This window comes from Polyodon spathula, chromosome 20 (assembly GCF_017654505.1).
Source record: "Polyodon spathula isolate WHYD16114869_AA chromosome 20, ASM1765450v1, whole genome shotgun sequence".
In the NCBI taxonomy this organism is placed as follows: Eukaryota; Metazoa; Chordata; class Actinopteri; order Acipenseriformes; family Polyodontidae; genus Polyodon; species Polyodon spathula.
The window spans coordinates 6,017,359-6,041,987 of record NC_054553.1 but is presented as its reverse complement, the minus strand read 5'-3'; the positions used below and the strand labels follow the sequence as shown (position 1 = coordinate 6,041,987).

At 38.0% G+C, this 24,629-nt stretch overlaps 1 protein-coding gene across 15 annotated transcripts in view; it reads right to left on the bottom strand.

Moving 5' to 3' along the window:
• The window catches only part of LOC121295452 (ecto-NOX disulfide-thiol exchanger 2-like), a 114,826-nt gene that overhangs the window by 63,517 nt on the left and 26,680 nt on the right, over positions 1 to 24,629 (bottom strand). For 12 of the 15 annotated variants that reach the window (XM_041220074.1, XM_041220085.1, XM_041220077.1 and 9 more), the window contains 3 exons: positions 20,947 to 21,061; positions 19,202 to 19,335; positions 13,523 to 13,623 (listed from right to left, as the gene is read on the bottom strand). In XM_041220074.1, coding sequence (XP_041076008.1) covers positions 13,523 to 13,583 — 61 coding nt within the window. In that variant the 5' untranslated portion in view covers positions 13,584 to 13,623; positions 19,202 to 19,335; positions 20,947 to 21,061. Of the gene's footprint in view, positions 1 to 13,267; positions 13,491 to 13,522; positions 13,624 to 19,201; positions 19,336 to 20,946; positions 21,062 to 24,629 lie in introns of those variants that run through there. The other 3 variants (XM_041220075.1, XM_041220083.1, XM_041220084.1) reach the window with 3 other exon arrangements.

The window sequence follows — 24,629 nt, the reverse complement described above, 5'->3', positions numbered from 1 at the left end:
GTTAATATTTGTATACATACTGTACAGCATTCCTGTCTTCAATGGAAATCCTTGAATGAAAGTTTCTTCTGCTCTTTTGTTGCCATGGATGGCAGTTAAGGTCACTTGAATGTTTAAAAAATTAAATTTTGACAGCTAGTATTAATTAGTGCAAACAGATTCTCTCACCTTGGGACATTCCATAAACTGCATATGGTCTGCCAAACAGAGGGCTCAGACTGCCAAGTATCCCATACCTGTCCTTTTTCAGGCACAACAACAAAGTGTTTTACAGCGTGTTGATGTGCTGGAACTGTTCCAACCTGTGGAAGAAACTATTTTTGGATGATACTAGAAGCAGGGCTGCAGCCAGCCATGAAAAATCAGAGGCACTTGCCTGTGCCCCGCTCCACTGAAGTTTTTATAACGAAAGAAAAAAGATATGAGGACATTATTATATGTTGTTTATTTAAAACACAAAAGTTTAGTTAACAGGTTTTTTTCTGAATAAGATACTATTAGAGAACTTTGAATACCCGGGGTTCTAAATTTGCAGGACCTGTGTGGTTTTGAACAGTGAAAAGTAGCTTTTTCATTGCAACATTCAAATTCAATATAAAACAAAATACGAAAAGTAACAATGCCAGAATATTTGTTGTAGACACTACACTTGGTTTAACATCCCTCTCTATCAAATGTGAATTTTAAGTGATGTCAATATCCAAATACCAAGAAGACAAGAGTACTTGCTTGCATAAAGCTTTGTAACATTAATTATAAAATGAGGTTAAGTGGGTTGACAAGACAGAGAGAGTTTAGCTGTGTGAGATGTAAGCACATATGGGTTGTAGCTTGAGCTTTTTGGATGGCCAGTCAATTTGACAGGCTGTTTGGCTGTGTACTGAACTATACTATGACATATTAAATGTGACTGGCCAGCTGCAAGGCTCCTTGCAAACCACAGCTCAATGAACTCAGCTACCAGTGCCAATCAAGCACTGTCTGAAATATGCCTTTAAATATCCCACTTACTTTAAATGCGATATTTAGGGTTTCTGGTTTTCAGGTTTTATTTCTGAGCGCTATATGCACACAACGAGGGATGAAATCTAAAATCTCCCAAAGAAGCTTAAACTTATCCTGTTTATTAGGAGTGTGCAAAGGAACAAACACAAACAAGTATCCGCAACGAGTATATATGCCTACTTTTCAGGCGTACAAGTGACACTTGTTGTTACTTGCTCTTATTTAAGGCACTTATGATTTTCGCCGTTCTCACTTTCAGCATTAAAAAATTGGACATTTTAGGTTATTATGAACAAAAATAAATGCGCACGACAGAAGAAAGAATTTAACTGTGAACAAATTAGCTGCAACATTGTCTATGACATTGAAACCTTTAATGTGAGTTCCGGGAGTTGCCGGGCCACGAAGCTGCTTGACAAACACATCAAAGGACAACTTGTTGAAAAGAGGTGGAGCAGAGCCACAGACAGGGAAAATCAAAGGAAGGGCACTGCGCTGTGCCTTCCCAAAGAAATCTGAGGGTATCAGACATATAAGCAGAGAGTGGATGATACACATTGCCATCCAGGCTGTTTGAAGATGTAAAAGCCATCTGCCCCTAGTGACCAGGTCCACCTGCTCTCATCCTGCTTGGCCCCTGGAGATCCCATTAATTCAGTCTTGCTCTTCCTTTCAATTTTAAATTAATTTATACTTCAAAATGACTGCATTTTCAGCTCTGCAGCGTTTGAAAACATGACAAAATTAGGTGTCTGTGGTAATGCAGCCAGGTAATTAAAAAAAAAAAAGTTTTCATAGACTACTTTACATGTCATTAGAGCAAATATCTCACCATAAAGTCACACTGACACCTTCTAGGCAGGAAGCCCTCAGCTGTAATGAAAGCACTCTAAGCCCATAGCTCTAGCAGTTGTCCTCAATACTTGATCAGTTTCATAACCAGTATGAAGCACTTTTTCTGTCCAAGTCCCCAGTCCCAAGGTCATTCAACCCCCTTGTCCTCCCTTAGCGCCAAGCACTACACAATACTGTATATGTTTTCAACATACACCTTTAAGAAAAAGCATGTGCCTAAAGACTATTGACTAGACATATTCTGGCTAATGATACCTCTACACCAATCCCCAGGAGAATAGCTTTACTTCAGAACAGTCAGTTTTACTGCTAGATAACTGAACAGCACCATCCCTGAGGACTGCTTCTTTTCTCTAGCAATCTCTCAACCTCTGTCCTTCTGTAGGGCAACGGCCAACAAAATCGATGATGATCTTTCTCCCAGCATTCATTTGTTTTGAAATGTTTACAGAGCAGTATACTCCAGTGAGTTTCCAGGGGAAACTCCTAAAGGACCTGACCTAATGTAACCAAAGTAACAATGGAAAGATCATTAGAATTTAATTACAATAAATATTATTTTAGTTATTTACAGTGCTACTAAAATACCACATTTTGTTGTCAGTGGAAATCCCAATCAAGGACAGCAAGAATTCATAGCGGTTTGATCCATTCCAGGTTTTACTATGAGCCTAATTAGCCATTGTGTTTAGGTAACATGAGATGTTCAGTTAAACAGTAAGTAGTGGGGTTCTGAAAAATATAGCGTTACAAGATCCTACCTAGCACATTTTGAAAGAGCTTTGAAGTTATAAGTGTAAAACGTTGTCCGGATGTTAACAGTGAAAATAAAAATATGCTACTTAAACAGCTGTAGCAACACGTGGGAACATGTAATGCTATGTTTTTGAACTCTGCTACTTAAACTTTAAGCACCTGGAATGAGCGATATCTATGAAAGTACTACAGAGGTTAAGATCCTACCTAGGTAGAGATTTACACACTGCTGCATTAAGGAAATATTAATATACCTTTTTGCAGCCTGTCTTTAATTATCAGGGTTTTCAGAGAAACCACAGCAAGACTTTATACAGCCTTAATTACAGATGTAACAAACAGGAAACGAATACTGCAACATATACAACGTGGACCATTCTGTTAGTAGTCGCCTACGCAAGCAGATCTATCTTAAGTAAGTAAGTTTAACAGTATTTCCTCACAAGTATGTTTAATGGAGACCTGACTGCCTATTGGAACAGCCTCTTAGACGGTTCCAGAGACATGTTTTATGCTGCAATGTGCACGTGGCACTTCTCTGAAAATCCTAAGGGTGAATGGATTGACAAGGGCAAAGGACATCTTTGGTGATCTGCAGCAATCCATAATTTAAATGTAATCCTTCAAAAGTAGGATACAGCAAAAGATCGAATGAAGATCACTTATCTTTAGTCCTGAAGGTCACAGATACAAATCCTGAGGCCGGATAAACTACTATTTTTCCCAGCTTCTAGCGACAACCTGGAATTATGAAGCATGGACAGTGGTATTGGGGTGATCAAAACACAGACAAACAAGATAATGCAGACACAAAGAACAATAACAGCAGCACTTCCTTTTAGAGTCACCTGCAAAATGTGTTCAAATTGTACTGTGTTGTTCTGTAAGCATGGTAAATACTGTTCTAAAAACACCAGTTTAGCTCTTTAAACTACTTATTCTTATTCTTATTATTATTAGGGTTCTTCTTTGATGGAAGGAGAATAAATCAGCCATTGAACCACAGCCCACCACAAATCAACAAGTAATGTTACAGTACATGTGCATGTGCTTTGTCTGATGCTAAAAATTAAACACAGCCTTCCAAATTTTAAAGAATTTTTATGTCCTTCATTATTGATCAAACTGTTAAAATGATTTTCATTGTATAAGCTTCTGGGTTTCCCTAGAGCCTTGATGCACTTTGACAACCAAGTCACAGTCCTACCTGCTCAGAACACTGTTCAGATTCTTTGACCTCTAGTTAGTCTGTGGGAAAATGACTTCCCTTGACACTAGTATTTTGTTAAATATTTTAAATTTGACCAACAAACAGTAGAGAGACCAGCAACATAAACCAGGGTTCATTCTTTGTTCAATCATTCATATTCTATGAAGGGAGTTTTTTTTTCTGAATCAAACAACATCCCAACCTTCCCTGGGACCTGTCAATACACATTGCTTGCTTGTTTAGCAACCTGCTGCTGTCCACTCTCAATGACTGATATGATCAGAAGTCGCTAAATGGACCATATGTCATGTTACGTACAAATAATATACAACAATTAAAATGAAGGGGGGAAGAAAGGCTGACTTGTTTGATTGAATTTGAATTTAAAACCTACTCAATATAAGGACTGCATGCTTGTGTGGTGATAATCAATCTATGGATTTCAGGGTACAGTCGTACTGTAATATACGAAAACAATCTCGGGCGAGTTGTGCGTTCCTAGTTTTATTTCATGAACAGTTTGTGTGAACATCTGTGGCAATTTATCTGTGTCTTATTTGCACATCACCACCAAAGCACACAACTCATCCCTTTTGTGGTGAGGATAAACACCACATGCTTCCATTACAGAGTGTCTGAACACAATACTTTCTTGGTTAGCAATAGCTGAGGTTTTTATATGCAATAGAGAGCTTTTTCACATCCATGACTTTGACTGTACTGCAAATGCATGCCCCCTTTTTTCTTGTTTTCCTCTTCATACTCTAGATACTGCCACAGCAGCACTGCAAACCCCTCTGCAACTTCACACAAGCACCCACCCCCGCACAAACAGCACAGGAAGAAATTCCAGCGGCTTATAATTGAATTACAACTACAAAAAGGTAGGATTACAATGGACTCTGCTGTTTGGGGTTGACTGACAGAATTATCTAAAGGTGTCATTTTGACAATAACTGGTCATACAGTAAAATGCAGAATTACTAAAGCATGGCATTTGAACTCCAGGGAATATAATATACGGTACAAGAAAAGTAAATTACTTGCTGCTCAGTACACAAACTGACAGAAATCCTGTCAACAACGTATGTGTGACAAAATGTCACTATACCATCAATCTGCATACTTTTTCCACCTAAGTCCTAAAATAATGTATGGACACATACCCTAAAACTAAAAAAAAACAAACAAACAAACAAACAAAATAATTGATTATGCCATATTAAATCCCAAATAGAAGCGCATAGTAAAAATAGATTATGGCGGCAAATTATTTGTGGATGGTTTCTTAAAATCAACCATCCACAAATAATTCATAGCAAAGTTTGAGATGTTATTAACAGTTTTTAGTTATACCCAAGTATATCTGGATTGATTTGTCCCCACATAAGCGAGGGCAGAGTGTCGCATGGGACCAAATTAATCCACTCAGATGGAACAAAAAGGAATCATACTAATTTAAAACAAGAAAGGTGTTGGTTGTGTTCCTATTGCCTGAAATAGCCTACTGTTCTCTTCTTCACCTTTTCATGATACAATACCCTTTAAAAAGTGCTAGTATACAACTTCTGTTTTATATTTCATTCATCCAACCAACCCACAACCCAGGGACCACTAACCCAGTTAGACTAATGCAATCTACAGTTCTATAGCAATAACCTTCTGCTGACCCTAAGCAGTAGATTGTTGATTTTTGATTGTTGATTGAGAAAGTGACAATTTAATGTCATAGTAACAGGGTCAGAACAAAACAATGGGAGTCAAACCCCTGTTCAAGCCATAAAAGCATGTGAGAAAGAAAGAAACGGTGCAAGTAAGAGCTAAAAGTAGACACTTTCAGGTTCAATAACATGACAGGCACTTAGTGCTTCTGGCACAGTGAATTAGTGATACAGAAAGGTTTTATTCCACCCTTTCACTTGCTGAAAAAAAAAAACAAAACCCTCCATGAATTGGAGGTCATCCTACCATAAAAAAGGTTCTCTTTCAGCATCTCAAAATATATACCACAATGTATCAAATGCATTTTAATGAAAATATTTGCTTTAAAACATTTCATAAAAAAATAAATAAAAACCAGAGTTCATTTTAAAGCAAAAAAGCAGGAGGAATGAAATAAAGTTTGTAATTACAATTTATGAAGACCTTTTGATCTCTAAACTAGTGAGGCGTGCCTCAAAGCTCCCTGCAAAACATGTCACGTTCCACAGGAACCACTGAAATACAGGGTCATAAAACAGTACGTAAAAAGTCCATAAAACTAACCATTTGATGATTTGCTGATCCAATTATTTTATCCATCTAGTGCTGTGTATAGTAACATGTAAAAGTCAGCTATTGTGGCATCAGTGCGAGAGATCTATCTCCATATTGACTTTCTTTTTGGTAGAGCTCCTAACTTACATTCTGGTTACTTGAACTTGTATCAGAATTAAAAGTTATGATTATTACTTCAATGCCTTAGCCAGCTATGAGGCACCAGAGGCACAGGCTTCAGTTAAAATCATACTAATCATTATTTATTTAGGCTCTCTTACATGTTGCTTTGCCACTAAATAAAATGCATGTTGGCCTTCGTTTTGTGCATAAATTCATTCCCATGTCCCGTTGATATCTATAGCCTCTTCAAAATCTTTTACTGTCATTGCAGACTACAGCAACACCGCTTTGTTCACCACAAACAACAAATGGGGTTGATCAAAAAAAGAATGATTAGAACTATGCATTTAAAATTTTCTTCCATCCAAAAAATAGCACAACTAACAGCACAACGCCTCTAATTACCAATACTCCATGACAGGGTTTTGACAACTCTCCAGTTTCTATCTCTCCCTATGAACTGAAATGTTTATAAGTTCAGCCTATGCATTTCTGAAACAGCTTTTGAAGAGAACTGAGATGGTCATATATTGAATTACGTGGTACGAAAATTAAAATAAGTAAATGTACTGACTACGCCCGAATACATCTCAAATCTTTTCCTTGTTAAAAGCAAAAAGGTCCCAAAGGTTTGAAACCCTAGGATAGATTTAGAAGCATTTTCCTGCAGTGTTCAAGTTGTTAATGTATTGCTACAGTAACTGTTACCCCAACCTCCTGGTAGGCCAGCTTATGACTAACAGCTGGAAACTATTTTGCCTTGTACCTGTCGAGACTAGCTTGCACACCAAAGGGATTTAACTTTGTCCATCAAGTTATGCACAGCTCAGCTGTTTTGATTAATCATGCAATACTTGAAGGTTTCCCTCCTGAGGGGCATTTCTTTCCATACTCTAAGAGACAGGATGTTACAACACAGTATAATAATGTCCTATTGTGTTCTGTAGTTATAATCTATTGTTCGAAATCTGGAATCACACTTAGGCACTCTAGTTGTGTAACCCGGTTGTATGCAACCTAATCAACATGCGGACTTTCTTGCTAGCCACTTATCTGATCACATACACCTATAGCCAAATGTTTTGCATCACCCTATAGAATTAACACATTTTGCTTCATAAAGTCGAATGAAACTTGCCGAATAATGTTACGTTAACATATTGAATGACATTCCGCTTTGTAGTTTTCCATATACTTAACAAAAAGCCGACACATTCTGAAACCTAACATGAAATACAGCACTAATTTTACCTTCCGGTAGACACTTGCAATATCATTTTTACAAAAAATGATGTCCGAATTAAATTCTATGTGACACTGAGTGACACATGCTGTTAGGTGCTCACTCGTGATGTTTGATTGCCATGATTCTTACTGATGACAGCAACCAATCTCTCATCCATATCCCAGACTGCCATAATGAATTACCAATCAAACAGGGCTGTATTCTTTATCATAGGAAAGCTATTCATATTGTACAGTTGATTGTGGACCTATAACAAAACACATCATTTTAAAAAAAACAACAGCTTTTCTTAAATTGTGTCATCAATAAAAAGGATTCAGTATTACAATAAGGAATACCTTAAATCTGTTATTTTACAGTCTTTTACAAAGTTTGATATTACAAAATATAATGCTAAATATTGTTTATTTGAATGGAGGGGTGTGCAATGATACACTAATGTCATCATGCAATATGTATCACGATATGATATACTTGTGTGATGCATAATAAGATCAAATGATTATTTAGCGATGGACTATTTTGTTAAAATACTAAAATTAAATAAGATAGGGAGAGTGTGTATTCATACCCACTACAAAACACATGTATTTATTCAATAACCAATAAGCTACGATGTGCTTCTGGTTAAATGCCTTTATTACAATACAAATGATCACAACTCTAGTACACAGTTATGCAAAAAAAAAAAAAAAAAAACCACCACCCTACAGGTGTGTAATCAGCTTAAACTGAGAGAGGCAATTTTGTTTCTACATTCAGTTCATAACTGAACAATGGCAACGGTGCACATCAGTGGAAGACTCTTTCAAGGTCATATCTTGCATGGGGGACGAAGCAAGGTAATGGTGGGCAGATGAAGATTGATTATAGACCCAAGCACTGACCTTTTTCAGACTGCCGTTTGAAGATGATCATTACAAAAAAACATCTTATCTGTGAGAGCAGTGAACGAGCTACATTTCAATAGGGTGCATGGCCACCAAGTGGAACCAGACAAAATGTTTAAAACTGTTCCGAATTAATACTTGACCATTCATTTACACAACAGTAGAATGCTGCATGTACCTACTGTACATATTTTGCATAAACAAACCCAGATCATACTGTAATATACTTGCTGCTTTACTCAGTGCCTGTTAATGCAGGGCCACTGTATGCCACAAGGAACAGACTTGGGTTGCTTCAAACTGCTGGCATAACAAGGCTCAAGTCAGACTGAATAGCTTGCCTTCAAAACCCCAGGAGCCTGGCAGTGCAAGGTCTCTACACACGCACTGACGTTCCACAGAAAACAGGAAACCCAAACATATAATACAGCCTTTTCAAAAGATACAGAGTGCGCATTCAACTAAACACTACCTTTCTTTATTTCCTCCCAAATTTCTGTATTTAGAGTGTGTTTAAAGGGTACTTGAATGAATGCACCCAAGACTGGGGTCCTCTGTGTATCAACAGCTGGTAAGGCGTGCATCCCCACAGCTGGTAAACATACCTCCCTCTCCATCAGCCAATACTAACACAACTCAATCTTTGCAGCAGGGAAAGATGTATTCAAGTAGTGAAAGGCAAATTGGTTAAACATGACCCTGACTTAGCTCAGAATAATATTTGACCCCAAATCAGAAGCGGAATACTAGTTGCATGCATTCATCACACTGCAAACTGACTAACTATATATCTTTATTCACTTCTACGCCCCTCATCAACCTCTAACAGCAGATGATCCTGTAGCATGAATTCTCGTATAACCAAGTACACTTCTAGATCAACTTTATGAGCTCCAGGTTCTAGTTGATCTAATTCCATACATGCCATTTCTATTGTAACCTACCCATCCCAGATCAGCAGACTGTATTACTGTTTAAGGCTCCATTCAACATAATAATTGATGTTTTCCCTAACCAGTGTGAATTTAATAAACAAAATAAAATAATTACTACTGCTGAAAAACACTCTTTAGTAAGTGCATTCATATTGCATTCTGTTCCCAAACAATGAAAATAGTTGCCAAGAAGCAAGTGTTTATATATATCTCGAGCCAGGGGATGTGCTACACCAAGAAAAAAACACCACAATCCGGTACACTACAGTGCTCATGATTGCTTCCATGACTACGGTATTTCTGTTTCTACTATCACTATTCTGGCATTGATTTTCATTAAATCTATCAAGTTTTTATCAACGGACACATTTTAGAAAAGGCTGAAACAGGATCAAACCATTTTGTTCATATCCATAGGTCAACTAAGCCAAAAATAACGACTTTCACAGTTGTGGAAATATCTACAGTACCTACCTTGCATTTGTACATACTTTAGCTTTATAAATCACAAACTATTAAGTAATAATTCCTATGTGTGGCTAGTGACATGACATATGATGTAGATCTTGTGCCCCGCCTCTCGGTTCCCTTGGTGACCCAGGAGGTTAATGTTATTCCCTGTTCACTCAACAGCTTTGTTGTTTCTAGACCACCACAGCAAAGCACTCTAATATAAATATATTTTAAAAGATGAGCACTGGTACAGCACACAGAGATGGGTCAACTCTCAAAAGGGACCAGCTGCTATCTATTACAATACCAATTATCAGTCATGCAGTTGTTAAGCTTAAGGTACCGTTGCTTTTAATTAGCAATCCACGGGAGCCTAGAGCAGCAAGAGATCCTGTCGCATGTACAACACACAAATCAATGCAAATACTAGAAACTCAATTACTGCAATAGTCTGTGAAGACAAGCTCATTCTATCAGTAACATCAAATGCATTTTGCTTTTCAACAACTGCAGAATTCCAATTGGGTTAAGCTGTCTACTGGGAGACAGCCTAAATTTGGTTTGCTGCTGGTGGTAATCAGATTTTAGCTAAGAGTGCTAAGACAACAGAGAAAGGGGCTTATATTCAGCTATGCAGGTGGCCAGCCTAGTAATCAAAGTTCAGCCATCGATACTATGCTACAAAGTAATAGGCGGTTGCTGTACAGCTCATATGAAAACAGCCTTCCTCATTTATAATGTAATAAAATCTCAAATTGCAATTAAGTTCTCCATGGCAGGGAAGTGATTGTTTCAGGATATTAAAGTTGTAATGTGTGTGGAGCGCAATTAAAATTTGTCAAGAAAGAGAACTGAAGAAAACATAACTTAAAAAATGTCTTTAGAGGAAATAGCAAGGTCTTTGATGTTGATGTTAAAAAGCCATGTGTAGTAATGATTCCTTTAGGTGTCAACATCTGCTGCAAGCATCCTTCCGGGGCAGATATTGCACTTCAGTTAATGTAAGATCAAGTCGTAGGTCACACCATCAGGGATTAAAAACAATTCATGTTATTATGTTTCAGTGCAAAGTTCAAATAAATTAAATAACAGTAATAATAATAATAATAATAATAATAATAATAAAGTCAAGCTTTTATAATTAAAGTTTTAATATGCAACACAAATAAAATGTGTTTCCCTTGAACTCCTTTTATGTTCAATTAGCTGTTTTCCCTAATGACTGATATTCATGGGAGCCAGGGCCTGGTTCTGATTTCAGAACACACTGCCTAGGCAAAAATCTAACAAGTGCAATGATATACCTGAAAGTAATGTGCAAGTAAACTTCTTTAACCTAGTATGGCACCAGAAATTAGTTTTGTATGTTCTTGTTTCAAAATACTTTTAAGACCAAGATATTTATATTGAATTTCGTGTATTGTTGCATTTTATAAAACTATAAAACACAAGAGAATTATGAAGAAACTTTATAATCCAGTTTCTAAAAATTATTTAACAAACATTGATTATTATTATTTATTTATTTATTTATTTTTAGTATTACTGCATTTTATTGACCGATTTTGGATCTTAAACCTAGGCCAGTCAAACTGTACACAGACACAGACACGGCATTTCAGGAAATGTACAGTAATCACAAATCGATCGGTGCAGAGCCCTACAAGATAAAAGCAAACAGATGTCATATTCCCAGATGGACCTGTATCCATCATGACATCCCATACTGATATAACTTGACATGATTCACTCCGGCAGATGGAGAGATAAAAAAAAAAAAAAAAGACAAAAGACACTCTCTGGCTCATTGAAAATCTTTTAAGGAGCAAGGGAGACAATTATCACAACAGAACCTACTGCATTGAAAATGGCAAAAGCCATCTACCAGGTGGCAGAACTGCTAAGCTTGGGTCTGTGCACTCATAAATTATCCATTTCCCCCTGAAGTAAAACATGAAAGAAAAATCACAAAAGGTTAGCAAAAAAAAAAAAAAGATGATATATATATAAATATAATATATATAGATTTATATATATATATATATATAAATAATCAAAAACACAATTAAATTGTACTTGATTGATTTAATTACATTTCTTGTGATTAACAAATGACTACTGTTTGATTAATTTATGATAATGTTTATGATCAAACCTACTGGTACATGACCATTAACAAAAATATATAAAAAAATTAAAAAAAAAGATTGCTGGCAAACAGTCCAGTTCTGTTGTAATGTATTAGAACTTGGGACCCCTGACACAATAAAGCTAAAACTAACAAAAATGTTTTATTGAAGAACATTTGGCTGCCTTTAATGCAATGGCAATATTGCTCATTTATGGGATCAGGAGGCATGGCACCAAACTACTCTCTGCACACAGGATAGCAATTCTTCTGTCGAATGCTGCAAAGGAAATTTTTAGGGAATGGATTGGGAACATGAAAATCTGTCAAAAAAAACAACTGTATCATGCCTCAAGTCCAGTTAGCAAGGAGGAGATCAAACTGATACAGCTGTGTTTGGCAGGCACATTTTAATCAATAGGTAGCAATAAAGGGTCATTCGCAGAGTTACAGTTAATGGCTGCAAATTCCCCTCGCAGAAACAAAGATCTACAAGAACTTTGTAGGATCAACCCACAGTAAAAAAATATAAAGTATGACAAAGAAATCAGCTAACAGTTTAAAAAAAAAAAAAAAAAAATGCAACATATCATAATGTATATATTTGCATATAACTGTGTTAGACTATTTATTTAAAGTCTAGTAATGGCACCAGAATGGTTTTAAAACTCCAGGGAAATACATTATTTTATGCATATAAGTAAAGTGAACTATTGCAATTATACTAGATAGCGTACAGTCTAAATATTGTACATTTGTATGGATAATTTAAATGGTTCATGATGAATTATGAGACAAGAATGAAAAGAGGAAAAAAAAAAAAAAACACATGTGGCTAAAAGTTTAAAAAAAATACTGCTGTTGTCCTTTAATTTGAATGTCTCAATTCTACGATTATTGAAAACGTAATAATATCCCCGTCATACAGTGCATACATACATTATTTAAAAACCACACAGAGTATGGGAAATTCCTTTCCAAAACCACATACACTGAAAATATACAGGGAGCTAAGGGAAATAAGATCATCACAGAGCTCATGAAACCTTCTAAAGCCATCTCCGCTGTTAGCGAGGCCAGGTGCAGATAACACAAGGAACCCAATGCATAGCATACGGTATTGCTCACTATTGCTTCTGACAAAGGTTGATTACCTAGCAAAGACTTTTATATAGTGCTCTTATTTATTTTTAATTCTTGTACCAAAAAGTAATTTTCCTTCTGTGTTTATTAATGTGGTATAAAAAGGCTTGCTTTTGCTATAAAATGTATTTATTTCATTCATTCATCTTTCTAATCACAAGCACATAAAACACAAGAAGCTAGAATCAATGGCGTAACCTAACAAGAAACCAAAAAACATTACACACAAACACACCATCACATCATCAGTGTGAAGTTGACAAATACCTGTGTACTGCACAAGAAACATTGTCCAAAGCCCTGGTGACAACGATCAGACTTCCCTCAGCTTAAATTCCCCAGGAACAAATGTGTAATGTGAGCTGTAACAATCCCTAGCTCTGCTACAATGCCTCTGCTCAGCTCAGCTCCACACAGCAGAATGATCCACAGTAGGCAGGGCAAGCAGAGGAGGATCCTTAAAGCTAATACCAGCACACACAGATATACACGCAAAAGGCAGGCAATGTAAACTGCAGATACCTCCAGGGCAAGGGGGCTGGAATTGGCTCTTCTGATCTGTAACAGTGTGTGACTGCTTCATTCTTCCTTACTGTAGCGGTGGTGTGGTTAGTGGTGAATGGCTGGGCAGAAGAGAGGAATGGGGAGGTGTGGAAGGTGAAAACATAGCATGATGTTCTGTGAAACTTCAATAATATTCAAACATCAGTGCCTAACAATATGGCATGCATTGTCAAATCACAACTTCATAACATGCATGCCCATGATTAGAATTTATTATCACTCCCTATTGCTCAGGTTTGGCCCTTTAGCTATTGGAGACGAACACAGTGCATTATCCAAGTGAAGAAAACAACATCCTTTTGTACTGAGAGACAGAGAATTTGTTCTGACAAGCCACTGATTACCATAAATTATACCATGGCATGATGTGTGAGCTGTAACGTTCATTTCCAGTGGCATCCTGGTATTGAAAAAAATTAAGCAGATGAAGACATAACTGCACCGGAAAGATCCAATTGTAACAAATGGTCTTTTAGTAGTTTGATTATAAAATAAAATGTATTAAAACTTTAATGGTTATCCCCACCAAGTTAAATAAACAGAACACTATGCTTCCTGCTTTGGAGTTTTTCCAAACCAAAGAACAACATAAAATACAATGAACAGATTTCTGACCCTATATACGAAACAGCACCTTCTGGAGTGTTTTTTGTTCAGATTTTAGAAAGAACACTGTCAAATCCAGACTGGAGGTGATAGCTGCAAATTAACTGCTGTAAACACTGTCCTTATGAATTAATGACATAACCAAAAACAGCATGTTAATTAATTAAATGGGCAGAGACACAAAGCAAATCCGGTAATTTGCAGTGTTGTAAAGGGCATCACAGAGCCAAGAGGGATGTTCCTCTTTGATGAAATGTTACAAGAGCAGGCTTAATCTTCCTCTGAGCATTTCTCTTTTGTGCATCAGCAAAGAAAATATTGGATACACACACACACATTATTCACCCCCCTTGGACTTTTCCACATTTTATTGTGTTAGAAAATGGAATCAAAATGGATATAATTAGGAGTTTTTGCCACTGATCAACACAAAAAAGTCCACAATGTCAAAGTGAAAAATAAAATCTACAAATTGTTCTAAATTAATTACAAATATAAAACAGAAAATAATTGATTGCATAAGTATTCACCTCCTTTGCTATGACACACCTAAATAAGCTCTGGTGCAACCAGTTGTCTTTAGAAGTCACATAATTAGTTGAATAGAGTCCATCTGTGTGTAATTAAGGTGTGAGGCCTATGACAACTCTAAAGGAGTTACAGTCTTCCACGGCTGAGCTGTGATACACTGTGCATACGGCAACAATAGCCCGGGTGCTTCACAAAACTGGCCTCTATGGGAGAGTGTCAAAAAGAAAGTCATTGTTGAAAAAAAACTCACATCAAATCTTGGCTAGAGTTTGCCAGAAAGCATGTGGGAGACACTGAGACCAAGTGGAAGAAGATTCTATAGTCTGATGAGACCAAAATAAAGCTTTTTGGCCTCAATGCTAAGCGCTATGTTTGGTGCAAGCCTAACACCACACATCACCCCGAGCACACCATTCCTACCGTGAAGCATGGTGGTGGCAGCATCATGCTATGGGGATGCTTCTCTGAGTCAGGGCCTAGAAAGCTTGTGAAGAGGGCAAAATGGATGCAGCAAAGTACAGAGAAATCCTGGAGGAAAACCTGCTGAAGTCTGCAAGAGACCTGGGACTTAGGAGAAGATTCATCCTCCAGCAGGACAATGATCCCAAACATGCAGCCAAAGCCACACTGGAGTGGCTTAAAAACAAAAAGGTCAAAGCCCGGACCTTAATCCAATTGAGAATATGTGGAAAGAGTTGAAAATTGCTGTTCACCAAAGGTCCCCATCCAACTTGACGGAGCTTGAGCAATTATGCAAAGAAGAATGGGCAAAAATTGCTGTGTCCAGATGTGCAAAGCCGGTAGAGACTTATCCAAATAGACTCATGGCTGTAACTGCTGCCAAAGGTGCCTCTACCAAATATTGACTCAAGGGGGTGAATACTTATGCAACCAAATATTTTCTGTTTTATATATGTAATTAATTTAGAACAATTTGTAGATTTTATGTTTTACTTTGACATTATGGACTGTTTTTGTGGCAAAAACTCCTAATTAAATCGATTTTGAGTCCATGTTGTAACAAAATAAAATGTGGAAAAGTCCAAGGGGGGTGAATACTTTTGAGAGCCACTGTATATTGTATACACACACACACACACATACATACATACATACACTGAACAAAAATATAAAACGCAACATGCAACAATTTCAAAGATTTCACCGAGTTACAGTTCATATAAGGAAATCAGTCAACTGAAATAAATTCATTAGGCCCTAATCTATGGATTTCACATGACTGGGAATACAGATATGCATCTGTTGGTCACATATACCTTAAAAAAAAAAAAAAAAAAAAAAAAAAAGGTAGGGGCATGGATCAGAAAACCAGTTAATATCTGGTGTGACCACCATTTGCCTCATGCAGCGTGACACATCTCCTTCACATCGAGTTGATCAGGCTGTTGATTGTGGCCTGTGGAATGTTGCGCCACTCCTCTTCAATGGCTGTGCGAAGCTGCTGGATATTGGCGGGAACTGGAACACGCTGTCGTACACGTCGATCCAGAGCATCCCAAACATGCTCAATGGGTGACATGTCTGGTCAGTATGCAGGCCATGGAAGAACTGTGACATTTTCAGCTTCCAGGAATTGGGTAGAGTGTCTTGTGACACGAGGCCGTGCACTATCATGCTGAAACATGAGGTGATGGCGACGGATGAATGGCATGGCAATGGGCCTCAGGATCTCGTCACGGTTTCTCTGTGCATTCGTTCGTTGTCCGTAGCTTATGCCTGCCCATACCATAACCCTACCGTCACCATGGGGCACTCTGTTCACAACTTTGACATCAGCAAACCGCTCGCCCACAAGACACCATACACACTGTCTGCCATCTGCCCGGTACAGTTGAAACCAGGATTCATCCGTGAAGAGCACACTTCTCCAGCGTGCCAGTGGTCAAGACCCTGGTGAGGGCGACAAGTACGCAGATGAGCTTCCTTGAGACGGTTTCTGACAGTCTGTGCAGAAATTCTTCGGTTGTGCAAACCTATAGTTTCATCAGCTATCCGAGTGGCTGGTATCAGACGATCTCACAGGTAAAGCAGCTGGATGTGAAGGTCCTGGGCTGGTGTGGTTACACGTGGTCTGCGGTTGTGAGGCCGGTTAGATGTACTGCCAAATTCTCTAAAACGATGTTGGAGGCAGCTTATGGTAGAGAAATGAACATTCAATTCTCTGGTGGACATTCCTGCAGTCAGCATGCCAACTGCACGCTCCCTCAAAACTTGAGACATCTGTAGCATTGTGCTGTGTGACAAAACTGCACATTTTAGAGTAGCCTTTTATTGTCCCCAGTACAAGGTGCACCTGTGTAATGATCATGCTGTTTAATCAGCTTCTTGATATGCCACACCTGTCAGGTGGATGGATTATCTTGGCAAAGGAGAAATGCTCACTAACAGGGATGTAAACAAACTTGTGCACAAAATTCGAGAGAAATAAGCTTTTTGTGCTTATGGAAAATTTCTGGGATCTTTTATTTCAGCTCATGAAACATGGGACCAACACTTTACATGTTGAGTTTATATTTTTGTTCAGTGTATATACAAATTTTTTTAAACTTAATATTTTATTCAAAACTTTAATGCTCAAACTGAAGACTTCTAAGGGTAAGAAGTTACAGTAAATGTCAGCAAAAACTAAAGAGAAAAAACTGAAATATGTTGATTGCTTAAGTATTCAGACCTGTCAACTCAATATTTGGTGGAAGCCCCTTTGGCAGCAATTACAGCCGCAAGTCTTTTTGGGTAAGTATCTACCAATGAAAGACCTAATCACCCAAAAGACGGAGCACAAGGAGGTTAAGTGACTTGCTTGGGGTCACACAATGAGTCAGTGGCTGAGCTGGGATTTGAACCAGGGACCATGCAGCCTCTTATATATATTATATAATCCAGATCGGAGGTCTGTAACATTGACTTTGTACTTAAACTTGAAAAGTAACAGCAGAGGGGGGGGGGGGGGGGGGGGGTGGGGGGTACTTTGTACGATCAACATCATATATATCATGCAGTATAATAATATACAGTTTGTTACACTGGAAAGTAAAAGTCAGTGATCAAGGTGGAAATGTTACAGAATGTTATTACACTGTAGCAATCTTCTGCATGCTGTGAAACCTCTTGTTTAATCTGAAACAATGGTAACCTTTAACATCATCAGCCAGCCCTCCATATTAATGGCTGGGTTAGCTCATATCACCCCCTACAGTTGATAAGGGCTACAGGAATTTCCACAGCAATGGCAACCGTAAGTTTGGTGCCCTATATTCTGAGTACACTTCATGGATGTGAAAACCAATGAAGTCGAACTCCAGTGGCAATTTAGAGAGCCGCAGCACATTTTCTTTCCAACATGTCTTTAAGCTCCACAAGTCCTAGTGTAAACATATCAAATTCTGGAATGCAGTTTGACATAAACCAGCTGTTATGCTTCTCAATGAGCACTTAATGTCAGGTTTGTGGGGTCCACTGCCTTGAACTCCAGCAATGAGAGAGTGAAGTTAAAGCATTCTTTAGCTCAACCAGTAGAGACACTGGACCCAATAAATATAATCTTAAAACTGAAAATAATAATTTGTGTAAATGATCCGCATCTCACAGGACTGATTAAATCACTCAAATGGAATTCAAGTAAGTATCAGTCATTATGAGAAAGACAGCCGATAGGACTAGACTTCTTAGGGGACTGATATTGGGGATGCAGCGGGCAGGAGACTGCAAACAAGAAACCATCTCAAACAAAGGCTCGAACGGACATTGCTGCAGCTTTCCAACCACAATTTCTCAGAAGGAATTAGCGACAATAGGAATGGTCACATCTCCCTCCAGACAATTAAAACACCTTGGCACATGTGTCACACTGAAGCAGAGCACTGCAGCCCATGGGCTACCCCCACCGGTTTTTAAAGGTCCTGAATTTGTTTCTACAATCACCAGCTTGCAAGTATGTTTTGTTGCATTCCAGCACATCATTGGGTACAAAAACTGAAAGCAGCAACCAAAAACAGTGTTAGTCTTAGAGGGTAAGCAAGCCTCAAAAGGCCACATCTGATTGCACTGATATTGTTATTTCTGAAGAGATACTGAAGGCGGGGTGTTTTTACTGCCACAGGTTTGCCAAGGGATACAGGACTTTTTTTTTTTTTTTTAAATCACTGCTTCTTTAAGACACAGAAAACTTATTTTAATAGTATAAGCTTCCTGTGTGGTGCTGGTAGGGAGTGACTGCGGTATCCTGTAAATTGGATTAGGTCCAAACTCCAGCAAGCTCCCCTCTGGGGAGTTTGGCCCATAAATATTTATGGAAGAGATTTTATACACTGCACAGGATACCTTTTAACCCTACTCTGTTTAGCCTTCCTTTCTGGGTTACAATCCAAACCCTGTTAATAGGAAAGCGTGCAACATCTCAGTCAGCTCCAGAAGTCAATGCACACACATTCAACATGCAATTAACAAAAAATTCTAATATTTGCTAGAGACACTGTATACGTGCTCATCCATGACATGAATCGAACTGGATTTCCAGAGCTGATGAGCATTTTGGCACTGGTGTGTGAAGTGTGTACGATTCCTAATACGGATTCCACTTCAGGCAAACATGGTAGATCTTCTGCATTTGATTCCTGAAAGAGGGAAAACCGTTAAATGTTTAAGGCTTGGACAAAGCCAAAATGGAAACATGGTTACAAATTATTGTACCTCTGTATTCGGATTAAAAGGTAAGAAAATGAGAACAAAAGTAATAGTGTAGTTATTATCTGATTGGATACAGATGGGTATTGGTTGTATATAAATCTCCAGAAGTGAGGAAAGGCCTAAGAATTATTAATGCTGATGATTGTGAGGTTCTCCCTCTACTGCTATTTCTTTTTATCATAATCTTTACAATATAACATGCATCCTGTGTATAATACACATGATTAAGCTGCCATGGGTTACAATGCATTCCTCTTGTATTCATACTACTCTATCAAAACCTGTATAACACATTCTTAATTTGTAAAAAGGCGATTATGTTTAGAAAATATACAAGCAATGCTTTAGTTCCATAATGTTACAGATTTTAAAATTTTGCCATTTTGTGCTTCAGAAAAAAGAAAAGTTTGAGGCATCCGATCGAAGCACTAAAGCTGCTGTGGCTTGACAGCACTAAGAAAGATTAAACTACTAATAAAGATGATTACAAAAAGAGCTGAGACAGAAATATGGTCTTTGAAGTTTTAACTAGACCTCCAAAGAGATACCTCACCCCGGGAGTCTCACACAGAGCCTGTTCGTTACATTCAGCAAACAAGACTACAAAAATATGAACCAGCACAGTGTCCAAGGTGAGGATTTTTAACTCACACCCAATGCATTCTGGTAAGTGTAGTCCTGCTTCTCTTAAAGAAAAGAAAGTGAAAGATACCAGAGACAACTGAAACGTTCCAGAATAAATTGTGATTGTAGAAAAGCATAACCTGTCCCAATGAACAAGGAGTCATATGGTAGCTTTAATCATTGCCAATTTATCTGAGAGAAACATTTTGTATTTTTTGTCCACAAACGACTTCCATGAAGCAGGAGAGATGTCTCATCTTGTTTTCAGTAGGTGTTCATATGCAAGCCTATATGCGTTTGTTGTACATGTTTGTACAAAAGAGAACCAGCTGTCATTCATTTGTAAAGAAAAGAAATCACCCACCAGAAACCACTATACAAGTTTGTTATGTAAACATATATATTTTTAAATGTGTTTAAGTAAATAGAGAGTGGATTTTTTTTATATATTATATATATATATATATATATATATATATATATATATATATATATATTATATATATATATAATTACAGTGGAAAATGTAACCAGCTTAATAATTTGTACATCATCTTGACAGCTGATACATATGAGGTGCAGCTCACTAAAATGCTGGAGCCCTGAAGGTCAGTCTGTACCTGCCTATCAGAAGTCAATAATCTACAAGATTGGCAGTGAATGGACTCATTTCTAAAACAATGAAATATAGGCGGATATTTAGAAAACAGTGGCATCCTCCTTTGGCTGGGGGCAGTAACCACCCAAGCTTGTTAACCACAGAACAAAATAATCAGAAAGTCAAAGCAAAGCACATGCCTCGCTGCTTGGTCGTGCACTGCAGCTAATTGATACTGAATAAGCACAGACCCAGCTATAGGTTGCTTTGTTTTGTTTTTTCCTAATTTTCTGTATTCTTGAACAGAATGCCTTACCTCCAGCTCTTCCTGCTCTGTAGTCCTTGTACATCATTAGAATTGATGCCTGTCACCTTAGGTCTGAGTCTCTGGTGTGTCCGAACAGCAGCTATGAACTGTAACTACTGGAATTCTGTAAAGAATATAAATAAATACATAAAAATGTGTGATGGATCAACTGAATAAGAAACGTGACGTACATTTTTGTGGACTGCTCTAGCAGGTGTCACAGCATAGTCCAAACGGGGTGGGAGTTCCCAAGCCCCTGGATAGGTTCTAGCAGCAAGACAACATGAGCACACAAGCCAACAAACTACAAGTTACAATGGTGCTCCTCCCAGGAGCAAAACAGCAAGACAGTAACAGGTGATAGACCAAGGTCCGAGTTGTTCAGGTCTGGAATTCTTCCATCTACTAAGGACCAGCCTTAGATCATCCTCCCAACCTCTCTATGCCATATGTGTCCTTGTACCTTGAGAAACAAGCATTGCACCAGGAAGGGAGGAACACCTTATCCTTCCTGGTACTGGTGAGAGAGACACCACCTGCAAGAGACATACAGAAAGCGGCCCCACGCTGCTGAGAATAGCATAGAAAGATTCTCCGAAGGCCGTTACTATGCCAACGGCAAAGTTCTATGGAGAAAGTTGGAGAATTACATGAGAGTTTAAGAATATTAGGAATAATAAGAATTTAACTCTTCATTTCAGTTTAAAGGCTTCTTTATATAGCAACTACACTGGATTCTGTTCCTTGAGATCCCTTTCAATACTGTCCACTGACAACCACCCACTTGCACAGCTGAATAGTTTGCCAAACTTATCTTTGACCTTCTCAAAAAAGTCAAGAAGATTAGCAAATCTAGCTTACACCTCTGAGATTATAGCTGCACTGGTTGTGCTCCACACTACCTTGCCACTTACAGAAGTTTAAGAGCTCTCAGATGTAGTAACTGGAAACAGGAAGACAATGTCTTGGTTTGGACTGTTTCGCAACACAAGAGGTCAAACGCTGAAAAGGGTTAACCCTTAAGCAAGAAACAGATTTCTGTAACACAGGCCCACTGTAACAGCAAAGTAGTGTAAGCCTTCAGGGGCCACACGATTTACAGCAATTACAGCTTACTATTTGCTAAATGAGTGTAATATAAAAGATGAACACATGTACATAAGCATAATTGCTAGTTAATTTTGTCACTAACAATATTTACACTTCAACATAATACATATTTCACAGAACACCAGCGACATTATCAAAGCACTTTATTCAAATGTAATTATTCAATTTGATCACTGTAACAATGCATACAATTGCTGGGCATTGTTTTTGTGGTTTGTTTCTTAAGGGGAGGATGGGCGGGGCTAAATTGTGGCTAAAGAAATGTACATGGAAGCATTAGATGTTTTACCATCCTCTTCACAGATAACACACATCTTTTAAAGGCAAACTTCATTCTGGTTGTACTTTCCTCTAGTTAATGTGTCTGACAATAATAAAATAAAACCAAGAAACCATTCTAAAGATGCAACAAACTTGTTTTTCAGTGCATCCCTAATGAAGTCAAAAGCAGCAGGTAGGCTACCAGTTGCCAAGCATCCATACAGTTATAAATAAGCATGAAACATCTAAAAGCTAGAAATGAGAGAGAGCTTTTAACAAATCTTGATGTGGGCTAACACCATCTAATCTTTTTATTCAATTTCTGCATTATTAAAAACCATGTTTCCTGCAATATTTTCCCCCCACTAATTTAAACATGGTTTTAGTGAAAAGGGTCAATCCTAAGACAGTTGTGAAAATCACAAACAGGCTTGTGACAGAATTGAAGTGGAAAGCAGTTTACGGTTTGTACAAAATGCGCAACGGTCATAAAAGCAATTTTTAAAATAAACCATAGAAATTATAACCAAGACAACACTTGGCTACAATAATTGTCTACATTTTTTTATATATTTCAATAGGAAACAAAGTACTCAAAATGTGCTTTTAAGAAAAGAAAAAAAAAGGTTAGCAGCAGAGAAAACTCATCATCAGCACTGGCTAGTGTTGCACTGTACTGCTCAATTTACTGGTAAGGACAGTAATCTGAAACCCATTGGCAACCGCACTTAAAGCCTGCCTGTTACTCTAAATAGGCATGCAGCCGAGAAACTCAAAAATCTCATTTTCATTTGAATGTGCCTATTACAGTGCAGCATCAGAATCACAACACTTCTTGTTGCTGTTTTTGTTATTAAAAAAAAAAAAAAAGATAATTAAAAGTAGTTATGACTTCCCCTCAATATTTTTCATAAATTTTATTAAACTGCCTGAGGAGTAATATCCACAAACTGCACGAAATAAAGCTCCTAATGAAAATGCTAAAAATGTCTAGCCTTAATTAACGGAGACTTAGGGGAGAGGTGGCGGTTGTCCTGTGGTGGTCCCCTTGAGAACTACTACACACCTACTCTCCTTGCAGAATCTTAAGGCGCACAGCCTACAGACACCGAGCTTATCGAATCCAACAGGGGCGGAATTGAAAAACAGGTCAAAATTTGGTCAGCAATTTCCATTGTCACCATCTTGTTTATGCTGTTAAAGCAATGCATGTACTGACAGGATTGCAAGTGGGCGCGTGACAAACGCTGCCGCATGTATAGCATGCACCTGAAAGCTCCTTTTACTGTTTTTTTACTGCAGAGCCGTTCATCCCATGTAAACAGTTAGAGAAGCAGTTTGGAACCCATGGTTTGACAGGACAGTCTGGATAAAAGATGTTTTAAGGGATACAAAGTGAGAGGGAAATAATTGCAGTATGGACAAAAGTAAGTTTTTTTTTTTTTTCTTCTTCTGTGGTCTCCTGTAGAGAGGATGTGCAGAATGATTCATTGTCCTTTCCTGCAGGTAAGATTACGTGCTCTTTAAGATAAGACACTATCACTACAGATTTTAACCAACTGATGAAGCTCATGTGCTCCAAGCAGCTACAGTATTGTACCTTGCCCAATAATTCTTTAAAATTGACTACTAGGCCTTGCAGTTAGCAAACCTCATTATGCTTTGAAAACCTACAGCACCCGGGGGTAGCGAACCAAAAACTGCATGGCAAAGGTCAAAATAAATGAGAAAAGTAAAACAGTCAACATATTTTCATCTAAGGATGCAAACTATCGACACGGATCCCAGGGACACACTTTATATCTACATAGTGCATTACAAGTTAAGTGAGTTACCAATTATAAACCCAAGGCTGTACTGTTCCCTTCATCTCAACAAAGGTGGTCCTCTAAAGCAAGAATAAAACAAAAACCTGGCAGCAACCCCTCCCCTTCTGAAACCTGCTTTATGAAACAGAATCAATGAAACAACATCACAAGAAGCAGATAATAAATCTGGCAACAAGGGCCAATTCATCTTACCGCACCAGAGACATACAAGACCAGCCTTACCAAAGGTAGCACAGCATGGCAGAGATGGAATACGAATCACATTACCAGCTTCTGATCCATCTCATCAACTTTACCAGCTTGTGATTTATCTTGCGCGCCTTTTATTCACCTCCTTTTACTTTGACTTCAGCAGGGGTTATCCGAACAAATGTATATGACTAAGTATCTACAGTAACACGGAGCTGGAACTACACCTTTAAATCTTAGAAGAGTGAAAATAAAGTAAGGACAGCAGGGGGAGGCATAAGGTGGCTCAGTCTACTGGCAATC